A 19,071-nucleotide genomic window follows, 5' to 3' on the forward strand; every position below is an offset into this window, starting at 1 on the left:
TAGATTCTATCTAAGTATGGAGCATGACAGAAATGAATCAGTTTTCTCTCTAAGCTAAATAAAAATCTTACGATTATTTTAACGTTTGAAGTCTCTAATGTCTCTGAATTCCTGAAGGTTTTTAACAACATGTTTCATTTTGATAAATTTTTTGTCTCTTTCTTTTATATGTGAAATAATACCTACATATTTGCAAATAAGAGTACATAGAGCAACTGCCAAAAAAAGGTAACATTTTCAAGCAAAGTAAGGCTTATAGTAGGAGTTTCCACCTAATGTATTACTGCATAATAAATTATGAGACACAGCAAACATTTTGAAACACACTGATTAACTTTCACTTGACATATTTGTGGAGAACAAGGTCAGGTGACCCTAACTTATCATCCACTGATACACATCTTGTCACCCTAACCTACAAAACCAAAGTTTGTTCAAATCTAACTCTAACAGAGTGTATTGGTCAAACATGCCAGGGATCATATAATGTCTTTGTGACATCCTTGTTGGACTTTGTCAGCAGAAATGTCCCTATAAAATGGTTGCCTGTGACTGCAGACACTCACAGCCCCATCAGCCATGAGAGCGGTTGTGCTTTTCCTGACTCTGGCCCTTGTGGGTGAGTATGATTTCTGTTCTCTTCAAAGGTGTGACTTGTAATTGAATGCATTTGAAATGGTATTTTTCTTATTCATACAGTAACCTAAGCGTGTATTTAGTAACTTCTCTTATCCAATTTTCATACTTCAAAACAATTAACCATACCTCTCGGTATAACTTTTTACAACATAATTACATATATATTATTTGATACTGCCAGTAAAGTAAAATAAATAAAACATTTGTTTTAAATCTAAATACCAGCTAGGAAAGAGGAGTATACTTTTATGAAATATAATGGAAATGTATTTTGTTCACTCTTAATTAGGCACCTGTAGCAAACTCCATACTGTAGACTGTATATTTTATGCTTTTAAGTTCAGTGCAGGCTAACTGGTAGATGTTTTTCTTAATTTAACGTAAAACTTCAACTGCTTTAATACAAAGGTTTAGGCCTTTGGAGGAACAGAAACAAAAACAGAGAAGGCAATCTATCATTACTAGAGGTATGAGGAGTAAGAGATAAACAGTATAACAGTAACTGTAGCTGTATACCGTACACAGTATCTTGCATGCTCTATGTATGTGTTTGATTAGGGAGAAAGATCTCGACCTTTTCGATTTAGATCTAGTTCATTTACATTAAAAACAAAATCAACCATTTGTCATGTTAGCTCCACCTATTCATTATTTAGTGTTTTAATTTTTTTAATATTTACAATAGAATACACAAATGCTAAAATGTTTAAAAGTAGATTTAATAGTTAACAGTATCATTTACTTGCTGGATAATTTATTTATTTCTAATTTCATTCCAGCTGGTCAATCCCATGACTTTGGTAAGGACAGTTTCCATTTTTTTATAAATAATAAATTGAAACATAATAATAATAAATCATTAGATAAACAATGCATTGCAACCACAGTTAAGTTACATGATAGTGAATTATTCTGGTAAAATAAATTTCATTATGTATGGTTCAAAAGATGTGATATACAACTCAAATACTTTGGTGGATGTTCTTATAGCTCCTGATTTTGCTGCCGGTAAGACTTATGTGTACAAGTATGAGGCATTGCTCCTGGGTGGTCTGCCGGAGGAAGGTTTGGCAAAAGCCGGGCTCAAAGTCAGCAGCAAAGTTTTAATCAGTGCTGTAACCCAAAAAGTATACATGCTGAAGGTAAGGATCACAATCATGTTCAAGCAACAATCTTTTTACTTTTAAACTGCAACCTGCCCTCTAATAAATCTTTTTTTACACTCTAGCTTGTGGACCCTGAGCTCTATGAGTACAGTGGCATATGGCCTAGGGATCCTTTAAAACCAGCAACCAAGCTAACTTCAGCCCTGGCAGCACAGTTCACGATTCCCATCAAGTTTGAGTATGACAATGGTGTTGTGGGAAAAATGTTCGCCCCTGAGGAAATGTCAACAACAGTGATGAATGTATTCAGAGGTATCCTGAATATCCTTCAGCTCAACATCAAGAAGACACAGAACATCTACGAGTTACAGGAGGTTTGTCAAAGATCAGTCAGTAGTGATTATAAATCCATTACGGGAAGTTGAATCTCCATAGTAACCATATGCTTTTCTCATTAGGCCGGAGCTCAGGGTGTGTGCAAGACCTTCTATGCCCTCACTGAAGACGAAAAGGCTGATCGCATCCTTTTGACAAAGACCAGGGATCTGAACAATTGTCAGGAGAGGATCATGAAGGACATAGGAACGGCATACACTGAGAACTGTGCAAAGTGCCAGCAGGTTGAAACCCATTTTGTGTCACACATACACCTACAAAAGTACAAAATGTTGCATGATTAAGCAACTATGTGGTTTGGCTTCACAGAATTCAAAGAACCTGAGAGGAGCTACTGCATACAGCTACATCTTGAAGCCAGTTGCTCGTGGAATCATGATCCTGGAGGCAGCTGTCAATGAGTTGATTCAGTTCTCACCTTTCTCTGAGAGGAATGGAGCTGCTCAGATGCAGACCAAGTATGTCAACAGATACTGGAAATGTAATAATGGATGGAAGAGTTTGAATTTAATGGTGCTGCACATTAACCTTTTTCGCATTACTTTCAAGGCAATCGCTGGTCTACCTTAAGATTCAGAAAGCCCCTATTGAACCCATGGAGGCTCAGTATCTTCACCGTGGATCTCTAAAGTATGAGTTTTCCACTGAGCTTCTTCAGACACCCATTCAGCTCATCAGGATCAACAATGCACAGGCCCAGGTATCGTTTTAGACAGCTTTAAAAGATCAGTGAAGTCAGGAGCGAAGATATGTGAATCTCTGTCATATTAATTGACTTCCCCTTCAATCCTGTGTTCTTAGATTGTGGAGATTCTGAATCATCTGGTAGCCAACAACATGGAGAGAGTCCACGAGGATGCCCCTCTGAAGTTTTTGGAACTCATTCAGGTCGCCCGTGCAGCCAGCTCTGAAGACTTGGAAATGCTCTGGAGCCAATACAGAACCAAACCTGCCTATAGGTGACCTAAGAGTATTTAAACATTTGAAGGAGATGAATATATATACATATATATATAGTAAAGTAAAAATTTTAAGTAAGAATAGACATGTTAATAGACCGAACTTATTAATTAACAAAATGCAATGTGAATGAACAGAAACAATCTAAATCAAATCAATATTTGCTGTTACTGCCATTCAAAACAGCATCAATTCTTTAAGGTACACTTTTTCACATTAGTGTATTTTGTGGAGGGATTTTCCTTACTTAAGGGTAATATTACACAAGGTTTCCCATGGTCACAAAACGGTCATTTGCAGATATATGTATGCAGGTTCACTCACTCTGTTTTTATCTTTCAGACAGTGGCTCTTGGATACAGTCCCTGCCATTGGAACTCCTGTTGCTCTAAGATTCATCAGGGAGAAATTCCTGAACGATGACCTGTCTGTTGCTGAAGCGGCTCAGGCCTTAATTGCATCTATTAACATGGTGACAGCAGACACTGAGGCCATCAGGCAGGTTGAGGTGGGTAAATAACAAAGCAAGTTACTTTGTCAGTAATAAGAATGAAAAAGAAATCAGAATAAAAAAAATTGTGATGATTGGTCTCTTCTAGGCCCTGGCAGCTGACAGCAAAATAGTGAAAAGCCCAGTTCTGCGCAAGATCGTCCTCCTTGGCTATGGTACCATGGTTTCAAAACACTGTGTTGAGAAGACCGTCTGCCCTGCTGAACTTATAAAGGTGATACAATTTATTTCTCTTCACATTAGTTCAAACTTACTTTACTTACACACAATTCTGGAGTAGAAGAAGAAATCATAATTTCTCATTTCCCCCAACAGCCCATCCAGGATCTCCTTGCAGAGGCTGTCGCTAAAGATAATGTCCAGGATATCATCATGATTCTCAAGGTTTTGGGTAACGCTGGCCATCCCGCTAGCCTTAAGCCGATCACAAAAATCCTGCCCATACATGGCACTGCAGCTGCATCTCTGCCCATGCGGGTCCATGTTGGCGCCATCATGGCCTTGAGGAACATTGCAAAGAAGGAACCCAGAATGGTGAATTCTTAAGACCAAAGAGTAGTTCAACCTTTTCTACTTTTCGCACACAAGTTCATCCTGAGTTTGCTTTCTCTTGTAAATTAGATCCAGGAATTGGCTCTTCAACTTTACATGGACAAGTCTCTTCACCCAGAGCTTCGTATGCTTGCATGCATCGTGCTGTTTGAGACAAGGCCTGCAATTGGTTTGGTGATATCTCTTGCCAACATTGTGAAGACAGAGAAGAATCTGCAGGTAGCAAGCTTCACTTATGCTCACATGAAGTCCCTGATCAGGAGCATCGCCGTTATCCATGCCTCAGAGTAAGAGCCCTCTCTGATCTCCATTTATCCTCAAGTCTGTCTCCATTTACGAATGTCTGCTTATTCTTCTCTTTTATGTTATCACTGCAGTGCTGCAGCTTGCAATGTCGCTATCAAAATTTTGAGCCCAAGGCTGGACAGACCAAGCTTACGTTACAGCAAAGCCTTCTACATGGACATTTATAACAGTAAGGCCAATGTCACATCTGGTTTACGTTACTTCGTGTTTCTTTTTTTCTGTAGCATCTACTAACTGCATCTCATGAAACTCTTACAGGTCCCTTGATGCTTGGTGCTGCTGCCAGCGCTTTCTACATCAATGATGCTGCCACCATTCTGCCCAGATCTCTTGTGGCTAAGACCAGTGCCTACTTTGCTGGAGCTGCTGCTGATGTTCTAGAGGTAAAAGGAAAAATAAAGGCCTACGGTATTCATAGAGTAATTTAAAATTATGTTTTCAACATTATGAATCATTCCTAGGTTGGAGTAAGGACTGAGGGACTTCAAGAGGCTCTTCTGAAAAACCCTGCAATTATTGACGATGCTGACAGGATGACCAAGATGAAACGTGTCATTAAGGCTGTAAGCAATTAAACACCAGAAATTTGCAAATACAATGTGGTTATGTTCAGGGTTTCCTGGCTGTATTTCTTTCCATAGCTTTACATATAAAGCTATAAATTGAAGAAGATTTATACTATAGTCTTAGTCAAAACTTTGTAGGGGGGCATGTCACGGAACCCTCGCGGCAGGACTAGGACCTCATTATTACAAAAAATGTGGCTATGGGCCCACATACAATAGCATATGATAAAACACAGCAGTTTATTGCTGAGTTGGATTGTGTGTATTTTTCCATAGCTCTCTGAGTGGAGGTCTCAACCTACCAGCACACCACTGGCCTCTGCTTATGTCAAACTCTTCGGACAAGAAATTGCCTTCGCCAACATTGACAAAGTCTGGATCGACCAGGCCATTGCGGTATGATTAACGATCTGTCAACCTCAAGACCAATTTCATAACAAATTGTTAAATCACCATTTTTTGTAAGACACAAATAGTTACAATCAACTTTTCCTTACAGCTCATCACTGGACCCTCTGCTCAGGCATTAGGTAACAATGCCGTCAAGGCTCTGCTGTCTGGGGTTTCCTTCCACTTAGCTAAGTCTCTGCTGGCCTCTGAGGTGAGGCGTATCCTGCCTACTGCTGCTGGTCTTCCAATAGAGCTCAGTCTGTACACTGCTGCTGTGGCTGCTGCAGATGTTCAAGGTAGGAAGAAGCTAGAAAACACCCACAATTTAGCATTTTACAGGCCACAAAATTTACCTTGTGTTAATCAAAAAAGGTGCTGACTTACTCTTGTTTTATCATCTATCCCAAATCCTTTCTTTGCAAATTTACAAAAGCTATCACGTCACATTGCCTTTCCAAAGAAAAAAGGAAAATATGTGCTTCGCTTTAATAAAAACAACATTGAAGCAGTGATAGGACATCCTGCTAAGTGGTGATGAATGTGTTTATTTGTTTTCTTAGTCAAAGCCACCGCAACACCAGCTTTGCCAGAAAACTTCCATCTTGCTCACCTTCTGAAGGCAAACATTCAAATTGAGAGTGACATCAGACCAAGGTCGGTGCAAGGTCTGATACTAAAATAAAGATGACCACACAATATATCGTATTATGGAACGTAACATCAAAATGTCCTCTGATTCTAGTGTTGCTGTGAATACATTTGCTGTGATGGGAGTAAACACCGCCATAGTCCAGGCTGCTGTGTTAGCAAGAGCTAAATTCAACTCTGTTATGCCAGCCAAAATCGCTGCAAGACTTCACATCAGTGAGGGCCACTTTAGGATCGAAGCTCTGCCTGTTTCTGTGCCTGAACACGTTGCAGCTGTGCAGTAAGCCTGACATTATGAGTAGAATTTCAGTACACTGAAACATGACACTTCTAAGATGTATTTATCTTTAAAGCCTACGTGATTAAGTTCTTGTTCTTTGACCAGGGTTGAGACTTTTGCTGTGGTAAGAAATATTGAGGATCTTGCTGGTGCAAGAATCACTCCCATGATCCCTGCCAAAGTCTTGGAGCACGTCTCACGTGAGACTGCGTCATCTGCTGCTAGTTCAGTGAGTTTTAAACATTGTCTTTTAACATAGCTACAATATCTACATTTACAATATAATTAATATGTCTTTCTTTTCATAGTCAATATCCTCAGGGATCACTCACCAAGATGCAGCAGCTGCCAGGCCCATCATACAACGCAGAGTAGCTAAATTTGAGAAGAAGTTCTGTGCTAAAGCTGTTGCCATTGGAGTTAGGGGTTGTTTCATGGTTACCACTGAAAACGCTAATTTCATCAGGGACATTGCACTGTACAAACTGGCTGGAAGGCACTCTGTTGCTCTTTCTATCAAACAAAGTAAGTATTGAGAACACAATATATATGCATTTTGTAGAAGCAGTGTGCACAAAGCAATTAGTAATGGCCTTATTTAATGATACTTTCAGTTGAAGATGATGCCATTGAAAGACTCCAGGTGGAGGTTCAAGTTGGACCAAAGGCTGCAGAGAAGCTCATCAAACAGATTAACCTAAACGAAGAAGTTGTTGAGGGAAGACCAGTCTTGATGAAGCTCAAGAAAATCCTGGCTCCTCGTTTGAAGAATGCCACCTCCTCCTCCTCCTCCTCTAGCTCAAGACAGAGTTCCAGTTCCTCTTCTTCCTCGTCCAGCTCCTCGTCTTCCTCTTCCAAATCCTCTTCCTCCTCTTCCCGCTCCAGCTCTGCATCTAACCTTGAGTTGCTCTTCAGAGCTAGCTCAAGTTCCTCTAGCTCTGAAGAGAAACTCAAGTTGCTCTTCAGAGCTAGCTCAAGTTCCTCTAGCTCTACTGCTCGTCAGGTAAACACCTCAAAATTGTTTTCTGATCTGTGTCTCCATTTCATGGTAAGCGTGGAATCTGACAAAAAAATCTCTTTTGAACAGCAAGTGCTTCATAGCCACAGGTTCCAGAAGAACAATAGGAAGCAGGTACATTTAGATGGGGCTTCAAACAATGACAATGTAGTACCAGCATTTTCAAGGTGGTCTTTAACCTCCTTACATTATTGTTTTAGCCTCACACCTCCCGATCCACCGCAACAGCCGTTTCCAGAAGCAGAAGCAGTGACTCAAGCTTTGAAGCCATCTACAGAAAGGTGAATCTTGGTCTTCTTTAATAAATTAATAAAAATTCATATCTTTTCACTGACGAGTTTGTTAGCATACTCACATGAATTAAACCCGACTGTTCCCACAGAACATATTCCTTGGCAATGAAGTTGACCCTAACATTGCCATCATCTTCAGCGCTATCAGAGCTGACAAAAAGATGCAGGGATACCAAATGGGAGTCTACTTGGACAAAGCGACTGCCAGACTTCAGATTATAATGGCTGCCTTGGCCGCTGATGACAACTGGAAGTTATGCGCTGATGGAGTTCTGCTTAGCATGCAAAAAGTCACAGTAAGACACTGCCTTGCTGATATGTGGATATTAGCACATAATATAAAAGGGCTACCATTAAGACTAGCTGCCTACTGTCTCTCAATAGGCTAAAGTCGCCTGGGGAGCAAAATGTAAGCAGTACAACACCATGATCACAGCCGAGACTGGTCTTGTTGGTCCGAGCCCTGCAGCTCGCCTCAAAGTGACCTGGGATAAAGTACCCTCTTCCTTCAGACGCTATGCACACAGGTATGAAACTTCATACACACTGACTTTAACTATTTACGTGTAAAAGGACTATGTAAAATGTCTGACACTTGGAAATTCTTTTACAGGGCGTATAATTACATTCCTGCTTCCGTGATGGCTGGCTTGATTAAAGGAAAGGATGAAAACAGAGCCAAGCAGCTTTCACTTACAGTGGTTGCCATATCGGACAGGACCCTTGACGTCATTTTGAAAATTCCAGTAGTATGTTTAATTAAATAGTTCTCCCAAAATATGAAGTCATTTTTGTTTTAATTCCGGCCAATAATAATTGTGAATCATTCTGTTCACAGAATACTGTGTATAAGATGGCTTTGCATCTTCCCATTGCTCTGCCACTTGATGGAATCACAGGTCTCACCCCCTTCGATGACATTGCTGATAAAGTCCATTACTTGTTTGCAAAGGCTGGCGCAGGTAATGGATGACCTTATTGTTTAAAGTGAAGTGCATTGGCAGTAAAATTTGGCTGTGTGCCTAATACTATAACTTTTTTTCTTCAGCTGAATGTAGCTTCAACAAAAACATACTGACCACATTCAACGGCAGGAAGTACAAGAACGAGATGCCGTTGTCTTGCTACCAAGTTCTGGCACAGGATTGCACAGATGAGCTGAAATTCATGGTTCTGCTGAAGAATGATCACATTGAACAAAACCAAATCAATGTGAAACTTGCTAATATGTGAGTTTCCATAACAACAAAAAAATAAACTGCAGTTTTCATCCATCCACATCTTGATAAATCTACATTTCTGCACTTGCAGAGATATTGATCTGTACCCGAAGAATAGTGACGTGATGGTGAAAGTCAATGGAATGGACATACCCATCAACAACCTGCCATACCAGCACCCCACAGGTTTCTATACACATTTATCCCACCCTTAAAATAGGAACATGTAATTTTATGCTGCAAACTACACATTATGGTCTCAAATGTGTTACATGATTTGCATGTAATGCCTCTTAATGAAAGTAAATGATTATGAAACAGTTATTTTTTTCTTACAGCTAACATCCAGATCAGGCAAAATGGTGCAGGCATCTCTGTGTACGCTCCCAGCCATGGTCTTGTTGAGGTCTACTTAGACAGGAACTCATTTATGGTAAATGCAACATTAACTCTTACGATAAATATGATTGTTATAGCATAAATTAAATCCAGGCTTTAAACAGTGACCTCTGAGAAAAGAGATAAACGTCAAATTTCAAGAGCTATGACACTGTTGATCAATTTGACAGACTCTGTATATTTGAAAGTCTATGTCTCATTTGATCTTGCCATGCAGGTTAAAGTTGTGGACTGGATGAAGGGACAGACCTGTGGACTCTGTGGAAGGGCTGATGGGGAATTCAGACAGGAGTACCGCACACCCAACGGACGAGTGACCAAGAGTGCAGTCAGCTACGCTCATTCCTGGGTTCTGCCAGCTGAGAGCTGCAGGGACTCCACTGGTGAGACAAAGTTCATTGTGGAATTACTTTTACTTTACTTTTTTTTTAAATGATCCTCCTGCTCTTGGGTCCTGCTCACTGCATATGGCTAAAGGAAGTATTTTAAACATGTAATGATGCACTGAATCCATCAGAAATTATTATCAGCAACATCTTCTTACAGAGTGCCGTATGAAGCATGAAACTGTGAAACTGGAGAAGCAGGTTAACGTCCATGGCCAGGACTCCATATGCCACTCTGTCGAGCCGGTGCTGCGCTGCCTGCCCGGCTGCTTCCCTGTGAAGACCACCTCCGTCACTGTTGGCTTCCACTGCCTGCCTGCTGGTGAGTCTGCAAGATATCATAGCTGGTTCAAGAGACAGAATATGAAATGTAGATAAAAAATACAGAGTTCCTAATTGCTCTGCTCCCTTCACATGTGCAGGTTCTGCCCTGAATCGCCTCAACAGTCAGAGCAGCACCTACGATAACAGCGTGGACATGAGGGATGCAGCAGAAGCCCACCTAGCCTGCAGCTGCACCACTCAGTGCGCTTAATGACACTCACATCATGTGTACTTGTTGAACGTAATTTTGAATACAAACAAATTCATAAAGTTATTTTCAATTATGGCAACTTCATAAAGAATTACTTAAAGGAAAAATGCACAACATTATGATAAATGTCCCTCGATCCTGAGCTTGGCTGAATTTTGGTGATGTGAGAATGGTCAGACCACATTATAATAATGTTGAGATGTTGCTTTTGTGAACAACTGAAACTGTTGCTTTTTGCTTTTAATGTAACTGTTTTATACCATTATTGCTAAATAAATAAAAATGTCAATGTTGCAAAGAATTCAATCAATTGGATTATTTCTTCCAATTTCAATACATTTCAGTATTTCCAAATACTACTAGAGTTGATTGTGGTAAAAAATAAGGAGTTTCCGTCACAATATCCCATGACCACTGTGTTGAGTACATTTCCTTCATAATGTACTTTCCAGCTCCATAACATCACCCATACTTGCAGAGATATTAATAGCAATGTTTGCCAATACTGCAACACAGTTTCAGCTCCAAAACATGCAAGAGCAAGACTGTTTGAAAATGACAAAGCCATTTATTACAGTACTCACCTCTTTGCTGGACAGTCCTGTTGAACTGCCACTCCACTGTGTGGTTTACCTCAGTGGTCTCCATTTTTATAAGTTGACACCAGTGCATTGGAGGGGACAGGTGAAGCAGTTCTGTTGACGAGTAACTCATTTTCCACGAGAGGCCAATAAAGGTCAAATGACAAGATATTTGTGTTTCGAGAATGTATAATGAGTGTTTCAAGAGCATAAGATTGTCTAGAATACATCATGTCACATTCCTGTGTTAAGAATTATTCTCATCTGTCAATATGAAGCCACTAAAATAAACACATTCACTTAAAAAAGAAATGGAGAGAGGAATTTACATTCACATTGACACCAGAGTCGTCTAACCTGGTGTCAGCGTTCTACTACACATTATGCTATTTGTGTTCAACTTTACAGCCTTTCTTCCCTCTTAACTGCAACATCATACATCACCCACTACTAATGTAACTGCAACAGTTACTAGAAGACAATGTTATCAACTACATTTCTATTTTAATATATGATATGATATTTAATCCAGTTTCTTATTGCATTCAGTGAAACAGCAGCATTAAATCTACATTCTAAAACATTGTGCCAGTTCCCAAGTTCAACATGATAAAATAAGCTGAAAAGCTGTGATATAAATGGCAACATTTAGGCAGGTTTAGGTGCAACAGTGACCAGTAAAAAGGGTCAAGCAACATCTCATTACCGAGACACATGATCTTTTGTGGCACAACTGCATTGCCAAAAAATACTAGCTTCAGACCTAGATTTAAGATATGACTACACGATTAACAGTGCTAAATAAATAAATAAATACATTTATCACATAGTTAAATTAATAAAACAGTAAGATAATAAAAAAACAACTACATTGATCATTTTCTTTCAGTCACACCGAGCACACAACACAAGCAGCTAACCAGAACTCTTGTTTGGCTTTGACTGTTGCCATTTAATCATTTGACAGTCTATCGGCAAGTGTTTGTCATTCACAAGCCAGGTGTATTTCTGAAGTATCACATATTCGTCCATAATAAATGGACATTAACTTTATTTCTGATTCACATGATGAAGGTTTTTTGCTTCATATAGAGCTGTTCTTTTCCTTTGTGAGTGTGTGGCGGCTGAGGTCTTCACTGTCGTTCCACTGTTTGTGCTGAACTGGAACATTTCCATTAAGAAACATGGATTCCTCAACATGTTCAGTCGTTGTCTTTGGTTTGGTTGAGCTGGAAATCAAATATGGACAACCAGTTAGGTATACACAATAGCAGCATTCATTTACAGGTACATTCTTTCATGATTTTCATTATGTCATAAATTGCTGCACAAATAATGACACCGTACCTGTTTTCTGGGTTAAGGCAAAGTGTGCGATATAGGTCGGCTGTTGATGGCGATGTGAGTGGCACACATCTGGGTGAGGCTGTGTCAGGCGGGCATTTGATGAGCTTTTCTGGACCTGATGCACTACTCACTTTTGTTTCAGCTGTAAAGACAAGATGAAACCTTGTTGATCCTGGTCAGGAAATTGATTTAGTTATAATTTAATAATAAAAGCAGAAAAAAGCAGTATAATATAAACCCAAACTGTAACTCAAGTAGAAAAGTACAAAAATAATGATAATTCAGTGAAATAAAGCTGCATCAGAGTTGTGGTATAGAAGAATATTGTTCAGTTGTTCATTTATAACCTATAGTATATAGTACAGAGTATCATTATCATTCAGTTTATTAAATACAGTTATTATTCAACAATCCATTTTGGAAGATCAAAAAAAAAACAAAAAAAAACTACACAGTATGTATGTGAACTGGGCCAGTACAACACAAAGGACAGACACTCACATATTAAAAAGGCACTTTTAGACTTTGAAATCTGGGGTTTCTTTGAGTCAGCAAATGGACTCAAGTTTAAAAACTGGTGTTTGAGCCACGTCGCTCGATCCTCCTCAAAGGCCTTCCTCTGCAAGTTAACCAGATACAAGTCATCTCAAAAACAGTCCCACTTTTGTGGTGAGCACACAGATATCAGTAATCTCTGCACACAGAGAAAAAATTTCTGTATTCCCTATTTTGGAAACAATATGTTTTATAAATCACCTCGTGGCTAAGTCTTATAGCTGCTTCAGTGAAGTTCCTTCTCTCCCTCTCAAAGATCTTTCTCTGTTCCTCTAGAGTCGTCCACTCTTCTCGGAGGCGCTCCTTCTCCTGCAGCATGTAGCAGTCGCTCAGCAGGGATGCCGTCTCCTCATCACATGGAGAGCTCAGCTGCTGCTACAAGAAAAAGAACGGACATTGTTTGTTCAGCCATGATTTAATAAAAGGAGTGTTACACACTGCAACAAACAAAATACAGTATCTTCCTCCAACATTTAAGTGCTCAGTTAGTGTAAAGTAAAACTACAATGGTCAAGCATGATAGACAATGTTAAAGGTCAACTAATGTTTAAAACTAGCAGTTTAAAATCTGCAACTCTTACTCAAAATTGATTGATTGTCTTAGCAATGTGACACTCTTGCCAGTGAATTAATGAACTCTCCAGGAAGCTTAATGGCAGAAATATCAGGGTAAATTCAGTCTTACCTGCAGGAGCTGCTGTTGTGTTTGAATAAAGTCTCTGCACTGCTGGATCTCCTGCTTCAGTCTTTCCATCTCCTCCTCATGAGTCTCTCTGGAAACTGCATCAGTGTTTTTACTCTCGCCAAAATGAGCTAAAGAAGCTGAACAAACAACCCAAAAAAAATGTAATTTAACAATTAAGTTTACATGCATCTTCTACGTATTGATTTTAACGGAAGGCACGAATCCAGTATGGAATGTCATTGGAAAATTTAGTCAGTGGTTGAATTGTTGCTTCAATACAAATCCTGATGTTTCTTGAGTTTTAACAGAAACAACTCACAAAATTTTAATACAGCATTTTACCAGTTATCAGACAAGTGGATTCATAACAGAACGTAAGCATGCTTCAGTTGCTCTAAGCTTGAACAAAGTTCCATGTTTGATGACTTATGACTATATTTTGTCACATCAATGGTACAAAAACACAGCCAATTTTAAGACACTTTGTTTGGTTAGAGAGGAATCCAATTCCACATGACACAAAGTTAAATTCCTTCATGTATCAAACAGCGACAGTATGCTGCATGAGGACTACCTTGGCTGTCCAATCGTTCAACGTGGCTCTTGAGTCTCCTCCACTGGAGGCGAATACTGTTGGTCAGCTTCTCCCGGGCGTGAACACAGTACAGCTCCACGCTTTCTTTAGTGGAATCAAACACTTCCTCTTCCTCCTCCGAGTCAGCCTGACCATGCCGATGAAAATATTTTTCAATCTACTGGTGGCACATCTGGCAAATCATTGTTTTTAGGAATATTTCCACCTAACATGGTTGATAAAATACTGGCAGCAAAGTTGGACAAAGTGTTTTGAGTTTAATAATCCTTGGTAAAAGATCTACTGTATAATGTCTACATGCAGTCCAACACTGCATATATTCAACTTGAGAAATAAATGGGGAATGAAGTGTGACCAGTCACTTGGAATGAGAGAAAACAGAAGTCATCTTATCCTACCTGTATGCCATCATCTTGTTGATGTTTGTCGCCTTTATAAGTTGGTTTCCTTGAACTTAGAATGGACACAATGTCTTTTTTCATCTGCTGCAACACTTTCTTTAACTCTGCATTTTCCAGCAGCAGCTCCCTTTGTCTGGTGTCATAGTCACTGAGCAGAGTCTTATACATCTCCCCCTCATGCCTTGGGGATGAGAAAGACAATCATTTATGTTACACACGCACACGTTATAAACTCATGTACATAACACATCTACAGAGGAAATTCTTTAAAGCTACAGTAACTTGCAGGATTCAGCAGCACGACAATGTCTGAAGCCTATGTTCCTAAAATAAATCTGTGTCACCTAGAAAACTGACAAAGGAGCTGATGTGCAACTTGCTTGAGATGGACAAAAGTAGTATGAGTAGTACTTTCTCGGATGATGCTGTTTATTCCTTATTTCTGTTTATTTACAAATACAAAACACAAATCTTCATAGATACTGCAAAATGACTAGACAAAAAAGCCATACAGTAAGAAGTGAACTTACTTTGCCTCTGTCTTTTCAGTTTTCCAAAGGCTTCTCTTCCCATCAGCTCTTCCAATGTTGTTCAATACATCAATGGCTGGAAGCAAGAACAACAAATGAAAAAAGAAATTAACAGAAATTAAAGAGTCTCAAATGTAATGTAAATTTTAATCTTGTGTTTAAAGAGGTTGGTTTCATTTTAAAATGTTAAAGGTTGGGGAAAAGACTGAGGCTAAATGGGGTTTTCATAAACCTTGTTTCCTCTCCTTTTTGTCAACCAGAAGTTGATTCAAGCGCTCCTTCAGCTTGTTAAATTCTCTTTCTTTCCTTTTCATCTCATGATTGTACTGGCTGGCCCGGCTGGCAATTATGTTCTGAAGTTTTTGAACCTGGCAGGGGGGAAATAAAGTGTTTTCTAAGAGAACATGCCTGTGGATTCACTCAGTATTGTCTGGAGGCAGTAATCCCAAAGAAAGTACCTCTTCTTTTTCATTTTTCAGGCAGTTTTGCAAACTCTTCACTTTCAGCTGTAGCTGTCGTTCTCTCTCAAGCAGTCCCGTGTTCTCTCTTTTGGACAGTTCAAGCTGCTCCTATGATAACAGAACAACATTGGCATGGACATTTAATATGAGAGGTAATTTTTTCAGTACTGACAAGCAACTATTGAGGTGCTTAAAGTGTGGTTACACATCTGTTATATTTTTATTTGAATACAATATTAATATGGAGAAATCACTGGTTTTCGATGTTACTGTACTTTTAGTTTGGTGCTGGTGAGCTGCAGGGAGTCCACATTGCTGCTGGACTTAAGCTGCTCCAATTCCATGTTTTCCAGGGTTCGGAGGTCTCTGCGGTGCAGCTGAATCAGGTCGTACATGCAGTTCAGCACAGCCACGACATTCATCTCTGAGCTGCCGCCTGACTCTGTCCAAACTGGTGGCAGGCCAAGAGATGACACCTCCTGTAAAAAGGTGGGTAAAGGGAGAAAAAAAATATAGAGCAACGGATGTTTAAGACCAGCCAGACTGAAACCCATGACACTGCAATCATAACTTAGCCATCATAGATGATTAGACACAAGCATTTACATATCAATAACTGTGCAAATAATATATCAAAGACACATGCAAGGTTACCAACCTGATTGATGTGTGATAGACATTCTTGCACGTTGTTCTCTGTGCAGAAGGTACTGAGCATGAAGGACTTTCTGTGTAGTGACAGCGATGATTGGCTAAACTGTCTCAAGGGGGATGTTCTACATTCAAGAGAGCTCCTGCGAATATCCGTGACTTCGGGAGGAAAGAAATGTACAATAAATATACAGTAAAATAAAATACAATATGTCCAATGCTAATTTGTTAATGCAAATAAAAAAGGACAACACTTCAAATACAGTAAATGTTACATACATTGAGGTTACTTTTGACACAAAAACTAAGAATAGCATTCATCTGCCATTTGTGTTAGTTTAACCTCTTCCCAACTCACAAGGTTTGATACAAAGCACAAGAAAGAGATCAACATTACACAATAACCTACACACACAACTGCTGAAGGCAAAACACTGCAGTACTGTACTTCAGTTCAACTAGCTCATGAGGATGCCAACATAAAGTTAAAATCTGCAAAAAATCATTGTACAGTTTTTGAGACAAGGTGTTGATGTTGAATATTTTTTTTGTTTGTTTTCTAAACAACTGCTGAGTACAACAACCAACTGTTCATTCACAGTGCATATTCACTGGTCTTCAAAGACATCAAAATCTAAACTCACCCAGGGAGGACTCGGGCATTGTTGCAGTGCAGCCTTCAGGCTATGTGACTGGATCATCTGCTACATGTGCAGGATACACAAAGCTCACCACAAGATCCACCTACGCACTCTGGTCCTGAAATAGAGGATCAGATTAGCAATGCCAATTCAACACAGTCTGGAGTGTGCTCACAGCCATCCTATAGATTATAAACAATCTTCAAATAGAAAATGTGTTTACACTGTCTTTTATGAAGCTTATTATGATTGTTATGTTGATCTTGTTGTTGCTGTTGTTTAGTATTACACAATTGACACTGCAGGAGTATTTAACAGGTTACAGGATGGGACAAGGCCAGGATCTTATCTCAATGCTCTTATCATCAGCTGATCACACTAATCCCAGACAGACAGTGTGGGGATTTGTCTGCAGAACCACACAATCAGAAACATGATGAAAACATTTTTCGTCCTGTGGGAATAATGCCTGTTTTCAACAAAAAGACAATATACATATATTACTGAAAACGTATAGTCTCGCGTACGACAACTCATCCTGGAACAGCACACGAGCAAAAGTTGCATTTAAAAAGAATATTTATTTTATGTAGAACATTTTTTAATTTTTCATTCCTTTCCATCACAGGAACACTGTGACTCTTCATTAACTCAGGGGACCTACCCTTTGGTTTCAGTGATACTTAATCAGTCTGGTGGGACAGATGGCGAGCCAACAGCCACACAGCTTAACAAGCTGAGACCCTGCTTAGACTGACTACTCAACAAGTGTTAACCTTTAACTCAATCGTCAAACTTCTTTACAGAATAAAATCTACAAAGGGAAAACTCCAAGTAAGCATTTAAAAAATGAACTTCAAGGTTTGTGGTGATTATGAAAAATATGTACTGGGAATCGGATCACAGGCTAAACTGCCCACACTCAGTTTCTAGGTAGACCTACAGTAGCTAAAACTAATGCAGTCTAATACAACAGCCATGCAATAAATCCTACCTTAATAAAGGTTATAACGTTCAGTTTTTCACCCTCATTGATGCAAATGGGGTGAGCAATAAAATTTACACACCTCTCAGTACAATGTTAATGCAGTACAGTTCACCTGCACCACAAATTACAGCCTCCAAAATGACCATGAAGCTGAACCCCTATCTAAAGGAAGGAGCAAAACTAAACATTATACACTTTCATGAAGGTAGGATTTATTGCAGACTGTTGTATTAGATTGCATTGTTTTTGGCTAGGAGTACCTAATAAACTGAATAAATAATAACAATATATATGTATATATATATATATTCAAATAATTGGTTTTATAAAATTAACTTTTTTGTCCACCAGCTAATGGCTAGTGAATGTTCAAAGAGTACCAGACACTCAATAGATTACCATTGTTTTATGGCTGGTGAATGAAGTAAATCTAATGTTACCAGCCATTTGTAGATTTTACCAGCATTTGGCTGGTGACTGGTGCTAATTTTGCACTCTGAATGTAACGTTAACGTTATGAAATGTAACTTTAATGTAAATCTAAGCAACTCTCTCATTGCTGGGACTGGTCAGAAAAGGTTGTAAATACACTGAGAATATTTACTACGTTACCTTACTTGCTAGTTACTCTACATGCTAAACAAATGCTAGCTTGGGTCACATTAACGTTACAGTTAACATGAAGTGGACTGCGAGTTAAGCTAATTACATACAGACAACCGTGGAAAAACCGTGGAACAAATTTAACGTTAGCTAGAAGTTATGTTGATGATGTGAGTAATAACGTGTAACCTAGTACTCACTCAATAAATCGTGTTTTGTTCATAACGTTCATAAGCAAGGCAAAGATCCACAGCAGACAGTGTTAAAGTAACCACACGTCCCACCGACTGCCCCACCTCCTCACAACAACATGGCACGGAAGCCGAACGACTGGCTATTTTCTCAGCAAAACAAGTTGACTAGTTATGAAAAATTGGCGTTGAAAAAGAAATGAACAGCAAAATGTTTCGGGTACTTACTTAACGTTTTAATTTGTAATTTAGTTCCCAAATGCTGCTTGTTTCTCGACGCAGCAGCTCCTTAATCCATGGGTCCAAATGACAGTACACACCACTGCACGCAAACCAAACAGCACGCTAATTGGCCGACTCGTTGTCTAGCAACCGAGCACGGCTCAATGTGATTGGCCCTTTACTGTACGGCCGTTCAACTGCAATTGATTTTTTAAAGTGCCGTTTTAATTATGCCGGTGTTATTGTTTAAAACACTCTCATGGAGAAGGTGTAGAATATTTTTACTTTTGGTACCATGACCTGATACTTGGGACTGTGGTTACTATTAAATAAGCTACTGTAATTATGGGGCTATTTTCAGAAATGCCAGCCAAAGTCATGGGGAAGGAGCAAGCCTTCAAAAATGTTTTATGTT

At 39.3% G+C, this 19,071-nt stretch overlaps 2 protein-coding genes across 5 annotated transcripts; one reads left to right on the forward strand and one right to left on the reverse strand.

The window, feature by feature from the left end:
- Positions 1 to 489: 489 nt before the first annotated feature.
- Positions 490 to 10,506, forward strand: LOC119900642 (vitellogenin-like). Of its 2 annotated transcripts, XM_038715782.1 has the most exons (34): positions 490 to 619; positions 1,419 to 1,439; positions 1,630 to 1,781; positions 1,868 to 2,119; positions 2,204 to 2,365; positions 2,451 to 2,599; positions 2,691 to 2,841; positions 2,943 to 3,100; positions 3,444 to 3,609; positions 3,701 to 3,826; positions 3,928 to 4,146; positions 4,234 to 4,451; positions 4,542 to 4,639; positions 4,729 to 4,853; positions 4,932 to 5,033; positions 5,313 to 5,432; positions 5,536 to 5,722; positions 5,987 to 6,080; positions 6,169 to 6,354; positions 6,460 to 6,583; positions 6,663 to 6,879; positions 6,969 to 7,357; positions 7,442 to 7,486; positions 7,573 to 7,653; positions 7,755 to 7,961; positions 8,050 to 8,192; positions 8,279 to 8,414; positions 8,504 to 8,627; positions 8,714 to 8,894; positions 8,977 to 9,071; positions 9,224 to 9,318; positions 9,502 to 9,667; positions 9,831 to 9,992; positions 10,093 to 10,506. In XM_038715782.1, the coding sequence occupies exons 1-34, from the start codon at positions 580 to 582 to the stop codon at positions 10,203 to 10,205; spliced, it is 5,004 nt and encodes a 1,667-aa protein (XP_038571710.1). In that variant the 5' UTR covers positions 490 to 579; the 3' UTR covers positions 10,206 to 10,506. The 2 variants fall into 2 exon arrangements, with proteins under 2 accessions (XP_038571710.1, XP_038571709.1); XM_038715781.1 differs by having other exon boundaries at positions 6,969 to 7,486.
- Positions 10,275 to 18,781, reverse strand: LOC119900643 (afadin- and alpha-actinin-binding protein-like). 3 transcript variants are annotated; one of them, XM_038715785.1, is made up of 14 exons: positions 18,663 to 18,781; positions 16,656 to 16,770; positions 16,019 to 16,170; positions 15,636 to 15,839; positions 15,358 to 15,468; positions 15,132 to 15,267; positions 14,900 to 14,975; positions 14,367 to 14,550; positions 13,948 to 14,095; positions 13,374 to 13,510; positions 12,890 to 13,060; positions 12,635 to 12,752; positions 12,134 to 12,275; positions 10,275 to 12,015 (listed from the first exon to the last, which is right to left on the reverse strand). In XM_038715785.1, exons 2-14 carry the CDS (start codon positions 16,672 to 16,674, stop codon positions 11,871 to 11,873), a joined length of 1,743 nt encoding a protein of 580 aa, XP_038571713.1. In that variant the 5' UTR covers positions 16,675 to 16,770; positions 18,663 to 18,781; the 3' UTR covers positions 10,275 to 11,870. The 3 variants fall into 3 exon arrangements, with proteins under 3 accessions (XP_038571713.1, XP_038571711.1, XP_038571712.1); XM_038715783.1 differs by having other exon boundaries at positions 12,890 to 13,063; XM_038715784.1 differs by lacking the exon at positions 18,663 to 18,781 and adding an exon at positions 18,444 to 18,526 and having other exon boundaries at positions 12,890 to 13,063.
- Between the last annotated feature and the right edge of the window lie 290 nt (positions 18,782 to 19,071).

This window comes from Micropterus salmoides, unplaced genomic scaffold (assembly GCF_014851395.1).
Source record: "Micropterus salmoides isolate LMB-PRFRI ecotype aquatic unplaced genomic scaffold, ASM1485139v1 Ms_hic_scaffold_13, whole genome shotgun sequence".
NCBI lineage: Eukaryota > Metazoa > Chordata > Actinopteri > Centrarchiformes > Centrarchidae > Micropterus > Micropterus salmoides.